The sequence below is a fragment of the Cetorhinus maximus genome, chromosome 27 (assembly GCF_964194155.1).
Source record: "Cetorhinus maximus chromosome 27, sCetMax3.hap1.1, whole genome shotgun sequence".
NCBI classification, from domain to species: Eukaryota; Metazoa; Chordata; class Chondrichthyes; order Lamniformes; family Cetorhinidae; genus Cetorhinus; species Cetorhinus maximus.
The window spans coordinates 27,806,538-27,833,647 of NC_135905.1; the positions used below are offsets into that span (position 1 = coordinate 27,806,538).

Sequence of the window (27,110 nt, forward strand, 5' to 3'; positions counted from 1 at the left end):
CCTTTACTCTTCATCTTTGAACACCTCTCCTCGCCTTCCCCTCTTCCTCATCTCCAACTCCTTCTCCTTTCCCATCCACCCTTTCCTTTTCCCTGCCCCTCCTTCTGCCATCCCTTATTTTTCCCACCCTTTCTCCTCCACCACTTTAGCTTCCCCCGTCCATTTGCTCCTTCCTCCACCCCCACCCCCCACCACCACCAGGTTCTGCCTCATCTCGCTTCTCTTCCTTCTCAGTTGCCGAGGGGAGGGAAGGATGCTGTCCTCAGTTTCTCTCACTCCCCCCCACCCCATTCCCTCTGCCCTTCTGACTGCCACCCCTCCTCTTTCCCGCCTTCGTTTAAGTGTCTCCCTGTCCTCCAACCCTACTTGACCTGAAAGCTGACTCTCTTGGGCAGCGTCAGATATCAGTTAATGAGTCAGAAATAATGAATGTGCAATCATTCTGAGTCAGATAACACATCCTGCAGTCAGACCTGCCTGGCATGCTTCCCTGCGATGATCAAACGCGGGTGTCAGCTTGGCTCAGTTGGCAGCTGACATACTGAAGCGGCAGGTTCAAGTGTGTAATCTGGGTCATTAGACATTGGTCTGATTGCTTCCTTTCCTCTGGCCTGTCACTCCAATGAAAAGCGAAGTCATGTAGTTTTCCTGCACAAGGGCTCTCATGCCTGGTCCTAGCACCATGATCGCTGCCAAGCCTTGAGGGTTTTTGCAGCAACCCACCCAAAACATTGGCAATAGATTTCACTCCGAGAAAAGATGAGTTTGGTTCATGGTGATTTGAGGTTCCCAGTGCATTCTCCAGGTTGGAGCAGTCAGATTTTTGTTTCTCTCTGTTTTCTAACTGGAGATCCTTTTCCATGAGACACCATACACTGGGGAGTGAGAGTGGAAGAAGTGGGACACTGATGTTTCAGCGAAGCCAGTTGGTCTGTTGCTATTAATTATTCCAAACTCAGGAGCATTAGATCTGGTTATTACTCAGTGGCTGGCTGTTCCGATGTTTTAGTAAATGGAATGAAATGCACACCCTTGGCCAAGAACATTGAAGAAAGAATGTTTATGTCTCAGATTTATTTCTTTAAAACTGTTGCTGAAATGCAGCAAAAAATGGACCCAGGGAAGTATGCAGGCCCCTCAGTAGAGCGTAGCTGGTGTCAGGGGCAGAATGTGTTTGTGCCCTTACTGCCAGTAATCAGAATTGTGTATCTTTTGTTACCCTTAGAGTGTGTATTCCAATTAAATCATTCAGCAGCAAGATTTTGAGAGTTTAGAATACATAAATATTTTTATTCTCAGACATATTACCCCAAATTAACGCACCGTGACACTCACAGTCACATGCACATGGACATGCACACGCATACACACATGTGGGCCTGAACTTTCAGCTCGGAGGGCAGGCGTGATCATCAGGCCCGGGATCTGCCAGAAAACGGGTCGCGGTCAGCCCCCAACCAATTACTGGCCGGCCAACGTGAAGCGCGCGCTGAAAAGCTCAGCGCTGACGGCGGGAAGAGGGCGTCAACATGGACGTGGACCAGCGCTGACAGCTCCCCGAAGGCAGAGCGCTGCCTCAGGGAGCTGAAGACCTGAAAAAGCAAATACAAAGGTTTCAAAAGCTGAAAAAAACTGCCCGTGTTTCATAATCAATCACCTGAAAATTTAGCCAATGAAAATGTTGCCCACAGAAACTTATTTATATTTTCATGGAGATCTCATCCCGCCCGTGAATGAGGTTTGATGAAAGATGCAAAGGCCGATTCGCCCGCCCGCCAAACGTCAGGTTGGACGGGCAGCAAAAAATTGGAATTAGTTGCGATGCTAATGCTTAATTTCCCACTTAATTGTCGGCGGGCGCGCTTCTGACTTTTGTGCGCACCCGCCGACCAAAATATCACAGGAGCGCTGGACAATGTCGGGATGTCGCCCGGCATCATCTCGCGCTATTTTATGCCCGATCGGGACAAACACTTGTCCACCTGCGAGCGGTAAAATTCAGCCCACACTCACAGACATACCTGTACACACACACATATACACACACACAAAGATTGGATACAGATAAAGTTAGTGCACCTTTACAGATTATAGTTAATTCAGTCTCTGATTTACGATTCCTAGTCTCCCGGGTGGTAGGCCTGTGGTTTCTTTGAATGGATATGATGACTTAAAGTTGAAGTGAGGGTCTTGTGAAGCCAAGGGTTCACAGCGGTTTGAAAGGTTTCTTGTAGTCAAATATCTAGGAGGCTGGTGAGCTTTGAAACTGAAATAGGTTAAGCACTTTGGCTGCAAATGACTTACTGCTGGTTTCAGAGTCTGGTTCTCAGATTGGCTAATGACTGATGGACCTGCTGGGTCCTGGGGTAATAAGGGTGCAATCCCTCCAGCTACAATCATGTGACTGCTCAGTTAGCACTTCTGAGGCCGACCCAGTCTAGTTTAGATGGCGGAGGCCACCCAGATGCAATGGGGAGTTGATAGTGGCCATTGAGTTTTGATTTTCCCTTTCATCCAATATGAAACACGGAGACAGGCAGTCTGGAAATTCCATAGTCTTTATGTGTTGGCCCATCCTTAAACAAAGAGGTGTGTGAATTCCACAAATGGCTGTGAGATACCCACACCTATGTCCATTTTTAATTAGCTATTCATTGGAGACTTGATACTGTCTGTAGTCCACATGCCAAAAGTCACATGATTTGCAGCAGCCACCTTAACACTTATTTGTGCCCAATTTTTAAAAGTATTGACTGAAAGTTCGTGATATGACATGCCTGTACTGGGCCTGACACAGAGCTCCAAGCGTAATCCACTTATGGAACGCCACATCCCATCCACTCCCCCCATACTCTGAGCAGATGCATCATAGTGGCATCAGTGTCTCACAACAATATTTAAACAAGATGACCAGCGCCTGCTCTGTTGGGGTCAGGGATGGAGGTCACTGGTGGGTGCATCCAGAATGTGTTAATCCGAGATGTTGGTCATGGAGGTTCACTCTTCTTCACCCCAATCCCTGCATATTAGGGTCTGCTTATCTCTTACTCTTGATCAGAATATTGTTGATTGAAGCCCCCACACTGGGACTTCACATGACAAGGGCCAAAATTGCAGTACCATACTGAGGGAGTGCTGCGTTGCCAGAGCCTGCTGTCTTTCGGATGAGATGTCAAACTGAGGCACTGTCTCTTTGCTCAGTTGAACATGTAAAAGGTCCCATGGTACTAGTTAGAGAAGAGTAGAGAGCTCTTGGTCTTCTGCCCAATGTTCCTTGCTGAACAAACACTACTTAAAATTGGTTATTCATCTTTGTGGGGGCTTTGTTGTGTGGAAAATGGCTGTTCAATTTAATTACATTGATTTTCTTAACGATGGTCACTGCACTCCAAAGCAATTAATTATTTTTGTGTGAAGCGCTTTGAGACACATGAGAGAGCCAAGAACAGATGAGTTGTAAGATCAACAGAAATGTTTTGTTCTTTTCACAGAGAAAGAGCTAGAATAGAGTAGCAGCAATTTGTTCGTTACTTAGTGCGTGAGAATTGCGTATAAATACATATTTCCCTGTGAAATCATTCATAGTCCAAACTACATGGCATTGTTGGAACGTTGATTAGTGATAAGCTGAGTGGCGTAGTGTAGTCTGAGGCCAACATAATGATGGCAGTTGTTATAATGTAGAATGGTACTTGTTGACTGCAGTTTGAAGATAGAAGACCCTTTGTTATAGGACAGCCCGTTGTCCGATTGGGATTATTTTTCTGAGCTAATGCACAGCCGGAGAAACCTCTCATTGAGGCGTAAGTGCAATTATTGTCACATCACCAAGCTGCTTCTCTCCTCCTTGATAAACAATGAGTAAATGGTGAGCAGAAAATTGTCGATGCTGTTTAGCTGAAACAAAAACACTCACAACATTTGTGGAGGGTACAGAGCGGAGTTAAAGTTTTAGGTGCAGACTCTCACTCAAACCACTTGCAACATTGGATGTAAATTTGAACTTTGGCAGAGGTGCAAAGTGGAGGGTAGAGCAGCTGTTTGTTACATAGCCGGGTGTTCGAACAAGCCACCAATCTGCCAACACCCATTTTGTGGCACGGCAAGATTCCGTTTCACCTCCACCCACCACCCCCTCTCTCGCCCACCCACCATGAACTTCTTTGAACTTTTGATCTGGTTTCCAACATCTTGCCCACTATTTTCTAACCATTCACAGCATTTTCTGTGTTAGATTTTACAAACTATGAGCGTTGGGGGGATGTTTGTGTTTGAAGGGGAATTGGGGTTAATTTTAACTTTTGGGGATGGTGTAAGTTGGGTGTTATTGGTCTGACCTCTCAGTAAACAGCTTTCTCCATTTTCCTCACCTGTCAATAATCAGGAGAGAAGGAGGACCAGCGACCAATCCCTGTTTCACGCTATTTCCAAAATTACAATTACCCCAATCTCCGCATTGCATTGCTTTATGTTGGTCCTTCCTCTGCTATTGGTTATTCCTTGAGTTGAACACCCCATGCTTGCTTAAATGTAACTTTGGGCTTCCATGATATTGTATCTTGCTGTTAAATGTCAGCCTTGGGTCAAAGGTAGCGCTCTCTCCTCTGACTCTGAGGATTGTGGGTTCTAGAACCACTCAAGGGACTTCTGAGCATATACTCCAGGCTGACACTTCAGTGCAGTACTGAGGGAGTGCTGCATAGTCAAATGAGACATTAAACCACTTTTCCCCCTCAAGTGAACAAAACAGATCATATATTCGAAAAAGAGCAGTGAAGGTCTCATTGTCTTGTTTGCGCATGTGGGCTGTGTGCCTATTGGTTGCTGCATTCCCCACATTGCAACAGTGACTACAATTCCAAAGCACTTGATTGGCTGCAGAGCAGTCTGGGATATCCTGTGGTGTGGGTTTAAATGCTAGTTATTTCTTCTGTTTATGGGTTATAGGTAATTAAAACAACAAGTACTCAACAGAGTTACAGTAAAACCTACCCAAATTTATAAGAACAATTTTCAAGTGTTAAATTATCCTTTAAGACATGAAGGAGAACCCTTCCAGCTAATTAAATCTTGTGTGCATGTATTTACAGTTGAAGTCTTTCATTCACTTCATCCTTTGTGCAGCGAGTGCTGTTAATTCGCACATCCTTGATGTTGACAGTCTGAGAATGAATTCATGTTCAATTGGACACAGCTAAATAATTTCTGCTGTCTGCCACCCTGTCACTTCACTGCAGTTACCCTTTCTAGTTTTTAATTTTACCATCGATTTTTGTATCACTTTTTGGCTTATGTAATTGTGCGTCTTTTATGCTTGAATTATGATAGATGTTTGGATTTTTTCTTTAAATGTTTTAAAATATGATCTAGCGGGTTTGATCAGAATGTTCCAAACTTGGATCCCAGCGAGAATATTCATCTGTTTATCCTGACTCACCAGTGGCTTTGTTATGCTATAGTCACTCTTCCAGTAAAAATATTTTGGTTAGACTCTCGGTATGGTGCTGTGATTCCACACGTCCTGTGATATGAACGCCAGCACTTTGTGTGTTTAAAAAATATTACTGAACACCGGAAACCTTAAAAACGTCAAATGCTAGAGAAATACACATTGTCTGTGAAGAGAAAAGACAACAAGCACACCCCTGAAACACAAACCTGTCTTGTCAGATGCTGTTGGACCTCTGTGCTACCCAGTGTTTTATGTCTTTATTACTGTATATTTCACTTGTGACTGCAACTTGCCGTAACTAAACTTGCATTGAACAGGCTGCAGCTCTTTTCTGTAGCAAAGAGGATGCTGTGAAGTGACCTGACTTGAACTTTAGAAAGTGTTTGATAGGCTAGACATTGGGAAGATGTTTCCACATGTGGAGGAGACTGAAACTGAAAGTTGTAAATGTAAGATAGGCACTAAATCCAGTAGGGGATTCAGAAGAAACTTCTTTACCCAGGAAGTGGTGGGGATGTGGACCTTGCTGCCGCATAGAGTGGTTGAGGCAAATAGCCTAGATATATTTAAGGGAAAGCTAGATAATCACTTGAGGGAGAAGGGAATAGAAGGATATGTTGATCGGGTTAGATGAAGAAGAGTTGAAAGAGGCTTATGTGGAGCTTAAAAACTGATGTAGAGTAGCTGGTCTGAGGCCTATATTTGTAAACACTATGAACATCCCAAAGTCTTCATAATTTAACTCAGTAGGAAGAGTATGTTTTGGTAAGGAATGTTTCCTACCTTTGGTAAACCGGAAATTACTTTCATTCTATCCCCTTTCTGAAAATTGAAATTTCAGTGCTGATTTGGAGATGGACCAAATGAAACAAAACTGTGACCTTAAAGACTTATTCTTCTATCCTCAAATAATCATTGAAGAAAAGATTCAGCAGATACACAAACTACATCCTGGTCCTGACCACAAAGTGCTCAAAAGCATCTTTGGGATTTTATTTTTTTTAACAACTACAGTGACCTCAACATTGCTCAGTGTTCTGGAAAGTGTTCCTGTAATTAATCGGTGTGATTCATTCACTCCTTGTAATATTCAACACAAAGCACTGCTTCACTTAACCAGCTCGAGGGAGGAAACTCAGTGTTTGCGGAACAGTCAGATGACTGTTCTCTTCGAGTTCTCACCTGGAAAATGTTTACCTGTCAACGTACAAATGTTTAGGTGTCACGGACGGGTGACATGTAGATGTCTGAAGAATGACCAAAAAGCACCACATTTCAAGCCTTCGGTGGATATACCTGAATGCCAAGACTGCACCATAAACTTACCTGGGCGCAGACAGCTACTTATTGGGAGGTGAATCAATTTGGTCTGACTGAACCAAGCTATGTTTTAGTTGTATTCTTTTAAACTAATCCATAAAATAAGGTAGAGATAATGTTGATCTCTTGTTTACACCAAATAGAGCAAAATATTATAAGAAGGGACAGGTAATATTCATTGCATAGTTGTATTGTTCAATGGTATGTTAAATTAGAAACTGAGGGTAGATCTTGACTCTGTGTGATAATATATAACGGGTGATAGCAAATCACCAGCTCATTATACATCTCTTCTCGTTGACTTCACTGGAAATAAAATTTGGAGATATACAACGATGGTCTACACCAAAGGGTGAATTCATTAATCCCGCACTCCTGCAGAGATTTTCGTTGGAAGGGAGCTCAAGCTTGGAGATAGAGCAAGTGTCAGTTCTGCAGCCTTCATTCCCTTTGAGTTTAGCTCCTCACTGGGAGTGTGAGGGCATTCAAATTAACTCTCCCGCAACCCTGTACTGAACCTTGGGATTTCATTGCTGATTTTTGGGAGAAATATGGACTTGCCACATCCAATGATCGAGAAAGACAATTGTGTTTTTGGCGTTTTATAGATCTCTGAGTCATAGCAGCATGAACATAACAAAGGCTTCCTGCTGGTTTTCTCTGCTCATGCATATAAACTATCTGAAGATCCAACCCTGTCAGTTCATAGAAAGTGCTTAAAAGCATCAGTAACATCTCCAAATATCTATAATTAGAACCTTCTACCCTGTTATTCTGCAGATATTCATCCAGCTTCTCTTGGAAGGACAAGGATTAACTATTTTGAGGGAACTATTTCGCATAACTCTTTATCAATGATCAAATTCACTTTTGCTGTTGCAACTTTAAGAGAAAACAATTTCCACTGCTATTTAAAATTGCCTGAGGTGCCTTTTGTTGTCTTGTTGGTTAAGATTATATGTTTTCATTTTTATTTCTTCTTTCAGGATACTGAATTATTCCAGTTCAAGCTGCAAGGCAGAGTATACCTCAAAGATAGCCACTAAACAGCTTTCCTCACTGGCATCTATCATGGAAATCTTACCATTCAGTTATCCCGCACCACCTCCCCAAGCGCACAGGAACTCTCTCACTAATGCACTTCCCTTTCTATATCGCGCCAGCTTCAAAATCCTGCGCAAAGCCGACCTCTTCAACTGTGCCTCCAACCATCTCCCGGAAACCTCCTCCCCCACTTCTCTCAGAAATCTCCTTATGAAGTGCCTTTGAAACACCTTCCTGCACGATGAATACGAATTGTCGTTGAATTATTATTGTAGGATCTAAACAATTGTAAGGCATAGCTCATCTTGTGCATCTCAAAGGACCAATTGGAAAGTTTCCCTTTCTTTCACCAGCGAGGACTACACTTAGTTGAAAGAAAAACCCAGTTTCACTAAGTGTCAGATTACCCAGTTGCGAAGAAGAGTCTTATGGGACTCAAAACGTTAACTCTGTTTCTCTCTCCACAGATGCTGCCAGACCTGCTGAGTTTTACCAGCACTTTCTGTTTTTGTTTATCCAAGTTTGGATGTTGTGAGGACTAACACCTCAGTGATCTCTTTGGCACGTTGATCTCTGTGCTTCGGGGATGATAGTTGAGTCATTTATGATGTGCGGTAATGGGATCTATCAGGATTAGATTAATATCCTGGAGCTTTGCCTGATTATCTTGTGTAGTTGTAGACGGTTTGAGGATCTTGCTGATTTTAATTTTAATCTATTCTGACTTTAGGGGATTAAGTGAGTTGGGTAGTGTAAGTCAGTGCTTCCCAAACTTTTTCCCCACTGTGACCCCATTTTGCACCTCCAAAGTTGGCGTGACCCCCGGAATGAGGGCTCTCTGAAAGCAAAGTGAGGCGGGGAGGGGGAAGAGTTTAGAGAGCGGGCTGCGGGGGAGGAAGAGTTGTGAGGGTGGGGGGTTGGCGGGGAGGGGGGTCCAATAGCTTTTTTCCACAGATCTTTTTGCAGGTTCTCATTCAGGCAGCGCTGGGGCCTCCGATTTCATTCCCTTAAGCCACGCCCACCGAACAATGGTAAGGACAAATCACGCGCGCATGTCAGAGGCCTTCGACCCTGTGACACGTCTGTGGAGGCACAGTGTTCACTCGACAGTCACCATTGCAGACTTGGGCGGAGAGGGAGCCTGTGACCCCACCGGGGGTCACAACCCATGTTTGGGAGCCCCTGGCATAAGTGATGGACTGTGCATGGTGTCTGATGAGGTGACTGGTCATTCCTAACTCTATACTTCCATGTTCCATGTTATTGATTGACTATTTTAACAGGAAGTGTAGAGTGGAAACGGGAGACCTATTGCCCATCCTTTGTCCGCCCATTCAGGACAATTTTCTGTTGCTGAATAAGCATGAATCCACAGAATGGCCCACATTACTCTGGCCAGCTCACACTAGTACTGATTATCACTGCCACTCGCACTGCTACAAGTGAGAGAACCATTGCCAGCTTTATTTACAAAATGGTTTGTCAACAGCATTTTATTGTATGAGAAATATGGCAGGTAGCTCCCTTTTAACGTAAAGCTAGATCCCTGCTTTATTTCCTGTTTAGATGCAGGAAGCTTGAAATTCCTGACTCACATTTGCAATAATTTATCATTTTTGTTTTGGAGGATGTTACTGAACTGACTGGAGTTTTTCAGATTGAATCAGCAAGGGCTTCAGTCCAGTCTGCATTGCTATCTTGCAATTCAGCCGCCCTCGGAAGCTGTTGTGCTTGGTTGCAGTCCCAAATCTAACCCCTCAGGGATTGAATATGAAATTGATATTGGACAACATGTGCTGTCAGTCTGAACGGCCAATGAGCAGAATGGGCTGGATACGGTGGGGAAGGGGATAGATACTAATGATAACTACCACTTGTAATGAGATTATGGTTCAATATTGAAGTGAGACAATGAACACTTGATAGCTAATAACTTCCGAGCAGTGTCCTTGTGTCCTTTAGCTTACTATTGTCTTTTAGCCTAAAGGTTAACCATGGACTCAGCCATTGGAGCTCACTGTGTTTTCCTTGTTAATGTTGGCCGCTGCTCACATTGCAGTCTGTTCAGCATTCTGAAGTATGCTCTTTGAATCCTCAATTTTGCCTTTGTTGGTCCCTGGAGTATTGATTGCAAAAGTAGTTAATCTTTTATTACTTCTGCTCACTGGCTTCTCTGTACTAAGCAAGTCTACGTGCAAACTCTACACTCACTGGATCTTTACATTTTTGTCGACTCTGTGAGTTCTGGATCATTCTGCTCCGCCTGACGATGACTTGTAAAAGCTGGAGGAGGCTGAGGGAGGGATCGATTCCACCTGAAGCTGTTTATCGACCGCCTCAGGGAGTCCAAACGCTTCCACAGTTTTAACCGGGGCTCACTGGAGTCCTCGATGTGATACGGCATACACTCATAGGGGCCGTAGCGGGAAGCGTCCAGACCTGCAGGATTGCACAAGGCTACAAAGCTCACGCATGTCGCCAAGAGAAGGAATATGCATATCAAGGCGATGATGGTTGGCAGAGGGTCTCCCTTTTCAGCTGACGCATCAGTCCTCTGAAATGTCTCTGTGGTGGTCAGGAGCAGCTTAAGAATACTCGGCACTGCAGTTGTCCCATTCTTGGTCTCTGAGTTCATGGTTCCTGTTTTTTGAGTTTAAAGAAAGACAAATTAACACCTTTAATTTTTACCTTGCTAATTGAGAACCAACAAGGATGAGAAAAGGTGATTCAACCCGTTTAAGCCCAAACTTCAATGTTTTTGTCAAGAAGAGCACATTACTTAGCTAGGAGGAGGTTGGAAGGGAGGGAGTGAAGAAGTGTCTAGCCATGATGTTCCAGCCATTGAGTGTGGGACAGACTTGATGGACCAGCTTGTCCTTTCCTGCCCATCAGCTTCAGATGTTCATATGGATGCGATATCATAAAATTGGCTGAGATGAAGCAGGTTCTTCAGCTCATGTGATCTCGATCCCACTGAATTCCCATTACAGCCTTTCTTTATAATCATTCACCTAGACAGGAACTTGGTTTAACATCTCCTCCGACGGATCCCTGACACTGCAGCTATCTGCCTGGGCTACATTCAAGTGTTAGCCAGTATCTTTAAACCCCTGGGGAGGGACTCGAACCCACAATCTTCTAACCCAGAGTGCAACCAGCCGGGCCAGCCTGACACAGTTGCTGTGCATGACAGGAAAACTGTTTAGAAATTTGAATCAAAGCACACAACAGTACATTGATGGCATAAGATGGCGTGTATCAAATCGCGGAGAACTGTACTTAAATGTACTGTCCTTTCAGTGAAACTTGAAACTGAGGCCCTATTTGCCTCAGAACCTGTCATGGGTAGAGTTCATATTCTATAAGGTTCAAACTGCATTGGTCAAAGGGTTGTCTTTCTCTGAACCTAACTTGTTATCTTCATGTCTTCAATTGTAGGAAATGCTGTCAGAGGTCAAAAAGATTCTTTTTGCCTCATCCCTTCCATGTTGGGCTTTTTCTTAAATAATGCTTTGTGGTAGAAGGGGTTTAATAACTTACAGGTTGAACAAAATAGCTTCCAAAAGGAAGAGAAAATGCAATTATTTTCACCTTCCATAGTGTGTTGTCTTGACTCCTTTACCTGGCTCAGTTAACACTTTGTACTTGCGTCAAAGACAAAGGAGTCATAGAACTGAAGGAATCCCTTTTGCCCCACATCATAAACTCTTTTGGGACAGCAGCGCATGAAGATTACTCCGTTGTAAACCACTGAACATCGGCCCATGTTTTACAATCACTAAGCATGGTAACTAATTTCAAACCTTCATGAAGGTTGGGTATGGTCAGCACTTTGCCTTTTACGAACAGCCGAAGGGACGTGCTGTTTGATACAGTCCGACAGTCGTTAGGACGTACGGCCTACACACCTGGCATCACGCCAGCACTGAAATTCATACACCACGTTGCTCATTTGCGTGATAGGCAGAACATCCTTTTGGCATGACGGCAGCATCCTGTTAGAATACCACGCCTGTTGCTCAAATTTTTGAGACACCTTACCCTTCCAGGGTAATCTGAGGTAGACTGGGCACTTTTCGGGACCGAAACAGTCAGCCTTAGGCCCATTCCTGAGTGTGTGCGGTACATAGTGAACAATGATCTGATCAGGGTAGCCATTATCCTGCAGGATGTCTTTGATGCACTCCTATTTCAACATCAAGCTTGTACAGTGAGCAAATGGCTCAGCCCCTATTTACAAGGTTGCCGATAAGGCTAATCTTATAGCGCATGGACCTGTAGAATCCTAGCACGTATCTTGACCAATGAAGGTAGGCTTGTGCTGACCAGCCTGTGCTTGCAAAACTCAAAACGTAGTGTCCAACACTAGATGTGATTTCAAGGTTGGACAACACCTGCTGAACAATCCTGATTGCGCCAAGAATTACACTGAAAACTAGTTTAATTTTCAGTGGGGCTCGCAGTGTGACTCACTCACACATGCTGGAAGCCACATCTATTCACACGCAGGGCCTTGTTCCTTTGCAGGCAAAAGGAACATGTCCACACATTGCACCCTTTTCAACTGATAAAGCGCTTAGGGAAGAGTCATTCCCTGGTTCATTCCCCAGGGCAACGCCTTGACCAACCAGAGTCAACCTGCTCGGTTTGAATTTGAACATTCCCCATGTTAATGCCTTCACCAATCGGAATCCACTTGCCAACCAACCGGCACCCTCTTCTCATGCAGTATAAATTGTTGTTTCCCCTGTTACTGCTGATAATTTCTTGAGCTGTCCTGATGAGTACAGGATGAAAAGTTTTGATACAGTGTCTCTTTTTTTTCAGCAATACTCAAGTTCTGTAACTATCAAATGACTATTTGATTTTGCTTCAAATGCTTTTTGGATAATTTTTCACGTTGTTTTAAGGTGGCATCTCGACAGTGAGAAATGGAACACTTTCTTGCCCTCCTCGCTTTAGCATCTATTGCCAGTTTCAAGCGCTCTCAAATCAGATATGGAATAAGCAGGCCATGTACAGGACAGTCATGTGTTTTAGCTTTTAGCTTCCAAATGTCACCTGTGGCCATATCAGTGTGATGTTTATGTTCACTGCACAAGCCATGTTTCATGTCTGCTTGAGTGAACTTGCCAACTTAAGTGGGATTAGAAATGATTGGATGCTTTGGGCCCACAGGCACGAGGTTAAGATTTCCAAAGTTAGGTCATGTCAGACCCTCTGAACTAGCAGAGTGGCAAAGAGGAGTAGTGGGGGTAGTGAGAGTAATGTATATTAATTAGGTAACTGCCCCACAATTCCCCTTTTTATAGACAGTTACCCATTGACACCCTCAAAGTCTGGCTAAAACTGAGCTTAGACTTGTTAACTTAACTAGACAAAACACTGCATTGAAAAGAGGAATCTTGCCTGTAGATATAGCCAAAACCTTGAGAACCATAAAATGGCACAGCAGAGAAGGAGTCCATTTGGCCCATTGTGCTTGTGCTGGCTCTTCGAAAGAGCGATCCAATTTGCGTTACTTCCCTACCCTTTTCCCATACCCTGCAAATCTTTCCTTTTCAGGTAAATATCCAAATCCCTTTGGAAGGTTATTGTCCCATCTGCTTCCACCCCCATTTCAGGCTGTGCATTCCAGATCACAACCACTCTCTGTGTCTAAAAACAGATTTCTCCTCATCTTGCCTCTGGTTCTTTTAACAATTATCTTAAACAGTCCTCTGGCTACCAACCCTCCTGCTGATAGTAAAGCTCCTTTTCACTTACCCCAGCAAAACCCTTAATGGTTTTGAACGCCTCTATTAAATTTCCCCTTAACCCTCTTGCTCCAAGGAGAACAATCGCAGCTTCTCCAGTAATAAATATAGAAAGCTCTGGAAAAGCTCAGAGTGTCTGGCAGCATCTGTGGGGAGAGAAACAGAGTTAACATTTTGAGCTTAACACGACTCTTCTTCAGAACCCAGTTTCCAGGTTTCCGAAGAAAAGTGATATTAGACTCGAAACGTTAGCTCTGTTTCTCTCTCCACAGACGCTGTCAGACCGACACTCATTTTTCAGCACCTTTATTTTTATTTCCACTCTCCAGCATCCGCAGTATTTTGTTTTTATCCCAGCTCCTCCAATCTCTCCACCGGACTGAAGGAAAACAACTGTGCGTTTTAGCTTTTCTTATGCGATCGGTTGAAGTTTTTGTTACCATTTCTTCAGGAGCGTTTCAGTATTTTTGACATTCAGTATTTGTAAATTGATATTTCATTGCGCAGTACCCAGGCTACACATATAAGATTTTTGAAACTCATTATGAACGTTGTTTACGCGCAGCCCAGAGAGCAAGTCACTACATGTGGCTGAGATTACACTTTCAGAGCAGAGTCAGCTCAAAATGGTCATCATAAAATGTCCAAGGATCTATATTTCGGTCAGATAAGATTGTTTTGATGGCGCAGTTGTCAACAGCTCAGCGATGAATTCAGTGTCACATCAATGTGCAGCTCAACATGTGCATTGTGTTTGCTGTTCAATGTTGGTCAACTCCAAATTCACTCAGCCGGAGTCCTGTTGTGCAAGAGATTATTCTCTGAAGTTATTTGGAGAGCTCCTTGTCCAGCCTTTGTGGCTGCTCAAAGGCACAAGCAGATGAGTTTCAAGGAACATTGGGGCTGTTCAGAAGTTATTGATATAATTTCCCATCTACACTAAACGTGAGCCATTCTTATCTCTTCCTCCACACGTCAGTTCATCTGAGCGCCAGCCGTAGCTCAGCGTTAGCATTCTCACTCCTGAGCTACAAGGTTGTAGGTTTGAGTCCCGCCAAACAAAGTCTCGGCTGACACTCCAGCACTGCCCTGTTGGAAAATGCTGTGTTTTTTGGAAGAGAAATTAAACCAAAGGCGCGCTCTGCTCCCTCAGGTGAATGTGAAGGATCGCAAGGCCGCTATTTTAAAGAAGAGTAGGAGTGTTCTCACAGGTGTCCTGACCGGTATTCTGCCATCATCATTATATCACTAACACGTTACTGTTAATGGGATCTTGCTGTGTGCAAATTAGCTGCCACATTTCTTGCATTACAACAGTGACATCACTGCAAAAGTACTTCATTGGCTGTAGAGTCAAAAAGTCCTGAGAGGCGCTATGTAAATATAAGTCCTTTTCTCATTCTTTCAGCAGGTGCCGCTCTTTCTTGACTCAGGTTGTGGGTTCGAGCCTCACTCTGGCCTTGAGCACAGAATCTGGGTTGGCCCTTCAGGATTGTATTGTGTGACAGTATAGCCACTCAGACCCAGATAAAATATCACATCTGGCTCTGTTTGAAGGAAGAATAAAGTTCTCCTGGTGCACTGGCCAGCGCTTCTCCTTCAAACTCCGCGATCAGTCACTGTACAGTGTGCTGTGCTGTGGGCAATGAATCAATCTCTTAACAGCGAGGAGAGAGCACGGCCTGTGAAGCTTGAGGGGAACTAAATCATGGCTTTCAAGTGAGAGGCTTCTCAAGGAATCTGGGCAGAAAATCAGAGTAGGATCAGTCTCCAAGTGATTTCTTACAAATACTAATGGCAATTTGGAGTATCACTGACACGGGACTGGGAACAAATTTTCTATCTGTTCTTTAAGGTTTGGTCATACTGGGGCCCCACGGCCTGTGGAGCTCATATATAGATTCGATAAGCTTAAGAACGAGCTACCAATGTGCAATATAAACAGAATACATGGCCAAGAGCAAAGAAGTTGATTTATAACCACTCCTGGAATTGACCATAACTCACTTGAATTATCAGGTCAGTTTACTAGAATGATGCTAATCGAATCCCACAGCTTTTTAATCACACGTTTCCTGTCACTTAACCAACACCACAACTTTGTGAGGTATGTCATTCGGTGATTAATGGTCAATCCTTCAGATCCTCCCGCTAGTTAAGTGTGATGAAATATAGACCCGAGTCTCAAGGTCGAACTGAACCCACCTCGCTGTTACTCTGTTATCTTCAATGCTCAGTCTTTCGCTGTGTTTATTTTTTTTTGGTGCCAAAGTATCAGACTATCCGGAAGGAATGTTTTCCTTCCTTCGGGAAAATGTTAAGTTTAACAGAGCAGCTCGTATGCTTCCAAAACTGGGAGAGTCGTCACTCTGGAACACATAATAAATGCAGACACGTTTCTCAGATTTATCCAGTGTCTCCTGTTAATTACCTGTCACTGAAGGTGGACAGAGGGTAATGTTTCTGCCCCTGTTTGTCTGTAACCAAGATACCTGAAAAACTAATGGATGGATTTCAATGAAACTTGGTACACAGATCGGGTATGACCCAAGGAAGAACTGATTAGCTTTTGGTGCAGATGTGGACCTGGATCTTGGAATTTTTTTAAAGGGTTCATTAACATTGGGAGATGGGGCAAATTGACTTTTATTTAGAATGTTGTGGGTTGTTTAGGAATGTTGTGGATCGCCTCAGCTGCTGTGGCGTGTGTTCATGCGCGTGCGTTTATTTCTTTCCCCCTCGTTCCGCTATCTTCCAGTTCTGATGACGAGTCCACATCTGAAATCTCAATCTGTCTGTTCTTGTAGCAGGTACTACCTGACCTGACGAGTGTTTCTGCCATTTCTTTATTTGTTTTTTTAAGTCCTACCTCCCGTGAATTCCTTTTTATTCGCTCACAGGATGGGGACATGGCTGGCCAGACCAGCGTTTATTGCCCATCACTAATTGCCCTTGAGAAGGTGGTGGTGGTGAGCTGATTTCTTGAACCGCTGCAGTCCATGTGATGTAGGTACACCCACAGCACTGTTAGGGAGGGAGTTCCAGGATTTTGACCCAGCGACAGTGAAGGAAAGGCAATATATTTCCAAGTCAGGATGGTGAGCGACTTGGAGGGGAACTTCCAAGTGGTGGTGTTCCCATCTATCTCTTGCCCTTGTCCTTCTAGATGGTAGCGGTCATGGATTTGGAAGATGCTGTCTAGGAGCCTTGGTGAGTTCCTGCGATGCATCTTGTAGGTGGTACACACAGCTGCCACTAGTGCATCAGCGGTGGAGGGAGTGAATACGGTGCCAGTCAAGCGGGCTGCTTTGTCCTGGATGGTGTCAAGTTTCTTGCCTCATCCAGGCAAGTGGAGAGAATTCCATCACACTCCTGACTTGTGGCTTGTAGATGGTGGACAGACTTCGGGGAGTCAGGAGGTGAGTTACTCACTGCAGGATTCCTAGTCTCTGACCTGCATTTGTAACCACTGTGACTAGTCCAGTTCAGCTTTTTTTAAATTCGTTCATGGGATGTGGATGTCGCTGGCTAGACCATCCCTAATTGCCCTTGTTCAGAGGGCATTTTTTAAGAGTCATGTAGGCCAGACCAGGTAAGGATGGCAGATTTCCTTCCCTAGACGACATTAGTGAACCAGATGGGTTTTTACAACAATTGACAATGGTTTTCATGGTCAGACTTCTAATTCCAAATTTTTATTGAATTCAAATTTCCCGGGTCCCCAGAGCATTACCCTGGCTCTCTAGAATACCATTCCAGTGACAATACCACTGTGTCACAGCCTCCCCCCCGGTTAATGGTAACCCTCCAGGATATTGATAGTGGGGGATTCAGCAATGGTAATGCCATTGATTATCAAGGGGCGATAGTTGGATTCTCCCTTGTTGGAGATGGTCATTGCCTTGCACTTGTGTGGCGCGAATGTTACTTGCCACTTGTCAGCCCAAGCCTCGCTATTGTCCAGGTCTCACTGCATTTGGACATGGACTGCTTCAGTATCTGAGGAGTTGCGAATGGTGCTGAACATTGTGCAATCATCAGTGAACATCCCCACTTCTGACCTTATGATGGAGGGAAGGTCATTAATGAAGCAGCTGAAGATGGTTGGGCCTAGGACACTACCCAGAGGAACTCCTGCAGTGATGCCCTGGAGCTGAGATGATTGATCTCCAACAACCACATCCATATTCCTTTGTGCTAGGTATGACTCCAGCCATTGGAGAGTTTTCCCCTGATTCCCATTGACTCCAGTTATGCTAGGACTCCTTGATGCCACACTCGGTCAAATGCTGCCTTAATGTCAAGGGCAGTCACTCTCACCTCACCTCTGGGGTTCAGCTCTTTTGTCCATGTTTGAACCAAGACTGTAATTAGATCAGGAGCTGAGTGACCCTGGTGGAACCCAAACTGGGCGTCAGTGAGCAGGTTATTGATAAGCAAGTGCCGCTTGACAGCACTGTTGATGACCCCCTTCCTTCACTTTACTGATGATCGAGAATAGGCTGATGGGGTGGTAATTGGGACTGAGATTTTAAAAATCATCTCAAACCAGCTTAGCATCCTCTCTGTGATGCGACTTTAAAAAATATTTGAAGTTGCTGGCTCAGAGTACTTCAGGATGAGGCCGCACTTCATTATCATTCAGAATTTGGAAGAATCGAGGGTTCCTTTTGACTTGGGGCAGTAGTGTGAAATGGCTAATAATGGAGCTGCCGTCTGTAATACATCTCTCCTGATTTCAGTTTTGATTGAGTTCAGTTGGGACAGATGTGCAACTAATCTGCTGGTATCCAAATTACACTTTCACCCAAAGTCATAATTATCCTCAAGATCGTACATAGAATTTACAGCACAGAGACAGGCCATTCGTCTCAACAGATCTATGTCAGTGTTTATGTTCCACACAAGCCCCCTCCCGCTCTGGTGATGTATTCCAGTTCACTCAGGGAGTCCGAGTTGCTGTGGCAACACACCCTTCCACGTGCCTGTTGTAGCTTGGAACTATGCTTTGTGATGGTTGGGGTTCCAATGCTCTTTCCATCACATGGCTGACCGGGAATCCCTCCCGCTCTTACTGCCTGCCATTGGTGTGTGTTGGAAAGGATTTCCAGGCTGATACTCAAGCTGTTTGGCTGCGTTATGAACGCACCTTCCTTGGCCATGAAGCCCTGGAATGAGAACTGGAGCCCGGAGCTTCTGGCTCAGACGCAGGGACACTATCCACTGCACCGCAGGACCTCCACCAGGAGGGTTTCCCCGAAGGAGGGGAATTTCTTGGGGATATTTTGGCCCTCTCCACATGTCTCCCCTACCCCTTGGTCTCGACAGTTACTGCGATGGCCTGTATTGCCTTCCCCCTGGACTCTGTTTCCACGGGGGACTCCGGGAAATGCTACCACATAAGGAGCTATTTCTGTGGATCCATGTTGTTGGAGAGAGTACTCGGTGCAGTTAATAAAGATGATTACAGTGATGTGCAGCTGCACTTGACATCAATTTCCATTCATCCCAGTGTTCAGGGAATTAATCAAAGTAACTAAAACCTTAGCTCTCATTTTCAGTTCAAGTATCACAGCAATTGGAGATTAACTGTAATCTCAGGGCTCCTCTCTGTGCTTGGAACAGAGTCAGCTCTGAGTGCTGGGTACAACAGAATCGTTCACCATGCTGAGTTGAAAATAAATCCAAGAGGGTGTAGGCTAGAGGAGAACTAAACTCACCATTAAAGCAATAAAAGAAAGAAAGAAAGACTTACATTTATATAGCATCTTTCATGACCTCAGGATGTGCCAAATCACTTTACAGCTGATAAAATATAGTCACTGTTGTAATGTAGGTAACATGGCAGCCAGTTTGCACACAGCAAGATCCCACAACCAGCAATGAGATAATAACCAGGTAACCTGTGTTAATGATGTTGGTTAAGGGATAAATATCGGGCAGGCTACCAGGGATGACTCCCCTGCTTTTCTGCGATATTATGCCATGGGATCTTTAACATCCACCTCAGAGAGCAGGCACTGGAGTGTCGACCTGAATTTTGGCTGAAGCCTCTGGAGTGGGGCTTAAACCTGCAGCCTACTGCCTGAGAGGCGAGAGGGCTACCCGCTGAACCAGGAACAGCACGGAATTCAAAGCTGCGAGAGTGTGGAGTGGGACTAGCCAAGAGGTGAAAGATTCCAATGGTATTCTTTTATTTCTACTGACTTGCTTCACTGGGCAGATCTCATTTTCCTCTCCCTGTTTTAGTAAAGAGCTTTACCACATCAAACAAAAACTCCTCCAAATGCATCACATGCAATTCATTACTTGGAACCGCAGTCACTAATTTACATAAATGACTGAATCTGCCTCTGTTTCTGTCGCCTTAGCATCATGAACTGAACTTTACAGTCTTTGCACTGAATCAGCGTTTGAAGTTCCCCTTCCACTTTCTCACAAGCAGACGTTGCTGATTCCTTAACCTAGTACTCGCCTCCCTCAGGCTGAGACCCCTCGCCCTTTGACATTATGTTGTTAAAAAGAAAGAAAAAAAAATTAAAACATGATACTTTTGAAGAAAGATACAGAACAGTAACATTCCCAGAAAGAAATCTCAGTTTTCCAGAGACACAGAGTCTTGACCCCACCACTAAAGCTGAACCTGAACCCGCTCCTACATACCAGGCCTAAGGCTGTCCCCACACAGTTTTATTCTCTTTTTTGGCTGGTGTTTTTTCTTAACGTTGATTTCTCTCACTTTGTTTATTGTGTTACGGGATATTAATTATTCAGAATATTTGCTCTTTGATAAACATCACTCAAGACTCGAGGCAGGATCTCATCCCCATCCTATTTTATCTTGTTCTGTGTTTTTGTCTCTCTTGCAGTCTCTCTTGTGCTTTTCCTTTGTTGATTTTTTTATTCACTCTGACTTGTTCTCTTTATGTATCTTTACCTCTATCTTCATTTTGATTTTTCCTTTCTCTTTCACTTTGTCTCTCTCTCACTCTCTCTCTCTCACTCTCTCCCTCTCTATATCTCTGTATCTCTCTCTTGTGCTCTCTGCCTTGCGCTCTCTCTCTTTCTTCCTCTCTTACGCTCTCTCCCCCTCCCTCTTGCACTCTCTCTCACTCTATGTGTGTGTCTCTCTCTCTCTCTCTCTCGCCCTGTCTCTATCTCTGTCTTTCTCTCTCTCTCTCTGTCTCGCACACTCGCTCTCTCTCTTTCATTCACTCACTCTCACTCACTGATTCTCTCTCTGTCTCACTCTCTCCCTGTCCCTCCTTTGCGCTCCCTCTTTCTGTCTCTGTCTCACTCTCACACTCTCACTCACTCTCTCTCTCTCTGTCTCACTCTCCCCCCGTCTCTCTCCTTTGCGCTCTCTCTTTCTCTCTTTGTCTCTGTCTCATTCACTCACTCTCACTCACATTATCACTCACTCTCTCTCTGTCTCACTCTCTCTCTGTCTCACTCTCTCCCTGTCTCTCTGTCTCTTGCTGTCCCTTTCATCTTTTTAATCTGCCACTGAGTAATGAATCAAGAGGAGATTTGCAATTTGTGGAGCTATCAGCCTTTCTTTTGAGGGCTCTTCTCTCAGTAAGTTCTCTTAAGTGGTGCCTGAGCCCAGTAGTTGGGCACGAGGACATTGGAAATAACAGGTTATTAAGCCAAGAGCATAAGTTAAGCATGAAAGGCACAGGAAGCCATAATATTGTGATGCTGAAGGAACACTGCTGGCCCTGTGAAGTTTGACATGCACTAAGCTCTGGAATTCCCTCCCTAAATTTCTCCACCTCCCTGCGTCTCCCTTCTCCTTCAAGCCTACCTCTTTGGTCAAATGTTTTGGTCAAGTGTCTCATATTTACCTTACGCGGCTCCGTGTCAAATATTTGTCTGATAGTCTCTCCTGCGAAGAACTCTGGAACGTTTTAAGTTGGTTAAAGGTGTTGTGGAAATGCAGGGTGTTTATTTTATTCTCCAGCCATGTGCTGAAGTGGCGTAGTTCACATTTAAACAACACTGTGAATGTTGCTTGTGTTTGACTGACCTGCTTGGATGTGGTGGGAACAAAGATCAGGAGATGAGTGTTTACCGGCTGGCGTTTGTGTCGACCTCTCTCATCTACAAAGGCGCTTTATTAGCAGACAGTGGCTGTTCTGTTGCACACGGAATGTTGTGTTTTCCAGCCAGAAAGTTTTTCCACTGTCCAGTTGGTATCGCCCCCAAAATGATACAACATTGAAAGCCTTTTATTCAGCCTCTTTATTCCTGACCAGATTCCTATGGAAGTCTATATTTATTTTTGGGTTTCCTGAGTGGGAGCTACTTTTACTGAATCTAAGGTCTTGTTAACATTCCCTGTAGACGCTGAGTATTAGAAATCGCTTCTAACCTTTTATGTTAAATTTGCCTCTCTGTGGCTCAGATAGGGGTGGAGTGCTTCACCAACTGACCTATGACAGGAGAATTTCACCATTGGTTGGGTCATCCTTGCAGAAGGGTATGTCTTACTGGCAAAATGTGTGTAGAAATCGAATAGATAATGTTTTGGTGGAACAACATTTTAGAAACAGTATAAGGAGCATTCACACACACCCCGGGGTGGATATTAATTCAGATCATTGCCCCCTTGCGACAAAAATTAAAATGAAGCTGAAAATACCAAAAACAAAAAAAGATGTGCAACCATTTGTACCTTGACGTGTTGAAGGATGAAAACATCAGGAGAGGCACTCACTCAAAGCGAGTACGAATGCCTCAGCATTGAGAAGACAGAACAAACAGAGGTCTCAGAACAAGAAATAGAAAGCAAATGGAACAGTGTGAAAGTTAGTGTGCAACATGCTGCAAAGAAAATATTATAAAAACAAAAAAGAAAATGAGTTGAGGAGTGGATGGCCGATGAGATCCCAGCAATGATGATAGAAAGAGGAAAGAAAAACACACCTGAGTATGATGAAATTGAAAAGAAAATAGTGGTGTAGGCAGGTGAAAAGAGGAATGGCACCATGAGACCTGTGATATTCCTGTGTTCCCATGAAGTACTGGAACTGGGAAGAAATCACAAAATGAGAGCTATAAACCAGTCGTTGAAATATTTGACAGATGGAAAGGGATAACAACAGACAGTGGGTATATAATAGACAAAGGTGGCGAAATATTGTTTGATAGCGATGCAGAAGAAAAAAAGATGAACAGAATATATGTGTTCAGGAAAAGTTTTGAGTTTTTTTATATCTGGGTGTGAGTGTGCAGTGTTTTGAGGATTCATCGTGTGTTTGATTTTACTCTGTGAAAGATACTTGTCATCATGTGGACCCTCACCAACCCCAGGTTTCCTCCATTCCTGGTTTACATTGTGAGAGACCATTTCCATGGGTCCCCACTGGTGGCCTGACACATTGTTTTATTCCAAAAAGGGTCAACCCCTCTGCTGAAGTAACAAAGTAATTTCAGATGAACGCATTAAGCTATCCACTTGATATTATCCCACAGGATAACTTCAGGCTTTAGCGTCCTGTAATGTAAGAAAGCGTTCTAGGAATTAATAGCCACTTGAATAACATCGCATGCTCCAGCACACCGTTCCTTTGCGAGTATTTCATGTTCAAAGACTGATGTGTAATTACTGAATTCAAGATAGTTAACTGCTGTTTGATAGCTGGCACAGTCTGTCCTCCTTTGTAACCATCTTGCAAACAGTTCCACAGCATCTAGACCATATCCACTTGCCAGTCCACAACCGTAAGGGTTAAATTATCAATCTTTCTAGAGTTAAAACCACCGAAAAAATAGTCCTCCCTGCCCACATTGAATAACGTGTTAATTTGCCAATTTCCTCCCATCCCTTCAGCTGCCCCTGACTCAACCTCACCGCTGCTTTCCACTCCCAGTTAGGTCAGCAGATCAGGCTGAGACCATCTGATTTGCACTAGGAGGTCACCAGGCCAGAACACCTGGATCAGCGTGAGTCGATCACTTGTAAAAGACCTGGTGCTCTGGCACGAACATGATGAGCCGAGGGCCACCCTCCTGTGCTGTAAATCTTTCTATGTTTCTATCACCAGGTGACCACAGGTAGGTAACGAGGTTGGCACCAGTTCCCAAATGAGGACCAGTCGATCACCAGTTGGGCGGTACTAGATCACCAGGTCCTTGTGCACTGTTGTCACATTTGGGTGGTTTTAATATGTGTTCAGTGCTGCAGCAATGAATGAAGTTAAATTCGGGGGAATCCAGTAGCCCCATTTGCAGACACTGAGGGTCTGTCAGGAATTAAGAACGTTCCCTGGACTATCAGGAATCATGGGGAAGAAAGTTTGAAACTGTCGACGAGGATGAAGAAAATAGTGACTAGCTGTGTCCATCGGGAAGTTTTATCCGTGTGTTATGCAGCACACATCAGTATCCAAAATGATCCAAGTTTGAATTTTTTAATAGGTCATAGCGTTTTGGATTCTCACTTTAGTTCAACTCAGACTTTTACCTTCACCACCTTGTTGTCCTGGAGATCTCACAATGACCCTGAAATGTTTCAGGAGTTTTCCCAGTTTCCTGTCATAGCCCCTATGGGGAGACTGGGAAAATCATCCAACCTCCGCCCCCTTGGAAGTCTCTCCCTGAATCCATTTGTCTTGTTACATTAGGTTTCAGCCGTGACTCGGTTCACACCGCGAGTCTAAAAGTTGTGGGTTCAAGTCCCACTTGAGAGACGTGAGCACAAAATCAGGCTGACATTCCAGTGCAGTACCAAGGGAGTGCTGCACTGCCAGAGGCGGTGACAGCTCCCGGATGAGATGTTAGACCAAGGCCTGTCTGCCCTCTTGGGTGGAAATACAAGATCCCAGGCATTATTCGAAGAGGAGGCGAGTTTCCCTGGCGTTCTGACCAATATTTATCCCTAAACCAATATCACTAAGACAGATGATCAGGTCATTATCACATTGCTGTTTGTTGAAGCTTGTTGTGCATAAATTGAACCCCTCCCTTCCTATATTACAACTGGGTGCACTTCAGAAGCACTCCATTGGCTGCAAAATATCTCGAGGACATCCTGAGGTTGTGAAAGTTACTATATAAATGCAATTCTTTCCTTTTACATTTTTTCACGATTTGAAAATGCACCTTAAAGACTTCGGCTGCAGTTTGTCACTTTTGTTAATCCAAACCCTTCCCTGTACTCCGGAGGTCCCAAGGACAAGGAGCCTCTGCAGCATTTGGCTATGTGAGTGGCATGATAGAATAACAGGTTGAAAGTTATCAAAAAGCAATTTGCCAGGGTAACAAATTTGTCAGCACAAGTTTTGCGAGGTTAATCAGTTCTTTCCTGCAAGATTAAAAGTGTACTGCCCTGGCAGAATATTCCATAAAAATCCAATAACCAAAAAAATAAATAAAATAATTTATTCTTCTGTGCAGGCAGACAGTAAGGTTCCCTGCGCACTGGCAAAGTTAAAGATAAAAGATCAATCTAGTTTCTTTACCTGAATCTCATTACCAGTTGCTGAAAGCTCTCACACTTGTCAACACTCTCACTTCTCTCTGAGGCAGACAGACCTCCCTTGCTTCTGTTCAAATGCACTTGGTAAGTCACGATGTCGAGAGGGAGGCTGAGGAGTAAAATCTCTGCCAACTCCTTTGTAAGTTGCAGCCACGTCCGCACAGCTCGAGCGGGAACCGCTGGCTTCTGTGTGATCTCTTTCTCACTTGTTTTCCCTCATGGGCAGGGTGTAAAGTTTAGTCAGCCTCACTGCCAGCGTAGCGAGTTGGATTCCCTTCCCGGTGCCTGTGGAATGGAATGTTCCAGAGCTGTTAAACTCTGCAGCCAGTGCCTGAGTGTCTGTAGCTGTAGTTGCTGCCGCTGCTGCTGATGATGATGATGATCAGCTGGGTGCCAGGGTTGCCAAGACCTGGGTTGCCATGGAGTGTTCAGGAATTGGAGATTAATCTCCAAGAAACCCTGGTACCAGCAAAACACAGGAGAAATATCAGAGGGGCGTTTACAAAAAAAAAGGCATGTCTTTATCAGTTATTTTTGGAACACTTACCTTGGAGTCAGAGTTATCGCAACACAGAGGGGGTCATTCGGTCCATTGAGTCCATGCTGGCTCTCTGCAGAGCAGTCCAGTCAGTCCCTTTCCCTCCTGCTCTATCCCCATGGCTCTGCAAGTTTATCCCCCTCAAGCACCCATCCAATTTCCTTTTGAACTCAACGATCATCTCCCCTTGCACCACCCTCGTAGGCATTAGTGAGAAAAGTGTTGGAGATGGGTGGGGGAGAGGGCTGTTTGACTGACAAGCCATGAAGAATCTGTTCGCTCTCTAATCATCACTGGCAACTCTAGCTGGCTGTGAAGGCTGATCTCCCTTTATCGGTGTGAGGTTGTAGACATATCCTGCAATGGACCCCAAAGACCTAATTCATCAGAGAAACAGCCCCCGCCCATTTCTTCGCATCTCAGTGTCTAAAAGTTTAAATGGTGTACAGGCACTTCCTCTATGTTGATTCTGTCCTTTTTTTTGTGACATGTCACGGACTGTGCGAGGTGTGGTTTAAGGAGCAAAAGCAGATCAGGATCACCAATTTGCAATTGTTATGGAATTACAGAATGCAAACCCCAAAACACCAGTAAAAATCTCTGAATCTCAAACAGAAATGGGATGTTGTGTTATTCCCTCGGTGTATGCTGAAACAGCTGGATTAACATGTTTACCCACAGACCAGACGTAGAGAGCAAACCTCCAAATGCTGCTAAAATGTGTCAGGATTTCATGGAATGAAAACATCATTTAGCTTACTTAGTCACAGTAAATCTTGCAAAAGAAACTTCCCATAAAGGGAATTAAGTATGGTTGCCAACTGGGATAAATGTATTCCTGGAGATTTCATCACATGACTTGCCCCCCCCAAACTCCCCCACCCCACCCGCGCCCCGCTCCAGCCAACACACCCATCCTTGTGACGTACGGCCTTCTTACACCAATTAGAAAGCAAAAAGACTCATCACCCAATTGGTCGCTGCTTGACTTTCAGCCAGCCTGTTTTCCCCCATTTTTAATATTTTCATAGCTGGTAAAGAGTAATGGTCAAAAAAAAATGACACATAAAGACTTAATGCCCCAGTGATTTTGCTCCAGGGTTGCAGACAGCATTGATCTTCAATCCCTGGAAACTCCAAGCCAATCCTGGAGAGTTAGCAACCCTCCAATAAAGGGCACAGGGATGTGGGGTTTGGATTGCTGATAACTAGCTTATTTTTAAAACTAGACAGAAAACCCAGGATTGGCTGAGGAGCCAGTCATGAGAAGGCACCGATAACAACTTGCATTTATATAGCACCTTTAATGTAGTCAAACATCCCAAGATATTATCACAGGAGCAATAACAGGAAACATTTGCCAACAAGCTACGAGACATTAGGACAGGTGACCAAAAGCTTGACCAAAGCAGCAGGTTTTAAGCAAAGTCTTAAAAGATGAGGAGGAGAGGTTTGGGAAGTGAATCCCAGAGCTTTATTTATAAGATACTGACTGAACATCTCCAGCTCCAAGAACTG

General features: G+C 44.3%; 2 protein-coding genes across 2 annotated transcripts in view; one reads left to right on the plus strand and one right to left on the minus strand.

Moving 5' to 3' along the window:
* Positions 1–27,110, plus strand: part of cdh23 (cadherin-related 23) — a 701,272-nt gene that overhangs the window by 449,649 nt on the left and 224,513 nt on the right. The gene's annotated exons all lie outside the window — the stretch shown is intronic.
* On the minus strand, positions 9,260–25,170 carry LOC144668719 (uncharacterized protein C10orf105-like). The gene is made up of 2 exons (XM_078531051.1): positions 25,038–25,170; positions 9,260–10,456 (listed from the first exon to the last, which is right to left on the minus strand). Exon 2 carries the CDS (start codon positions 10,449–10,451, stop codon positions 10,035–10,037), a length of 417 nt encoding a protein of 138 aa, XP_078387177.1. The 5' UTR covers positions 10,452–10,456; positions 25,038–25,170; the 3' UTR covers positions 9,260–10,034.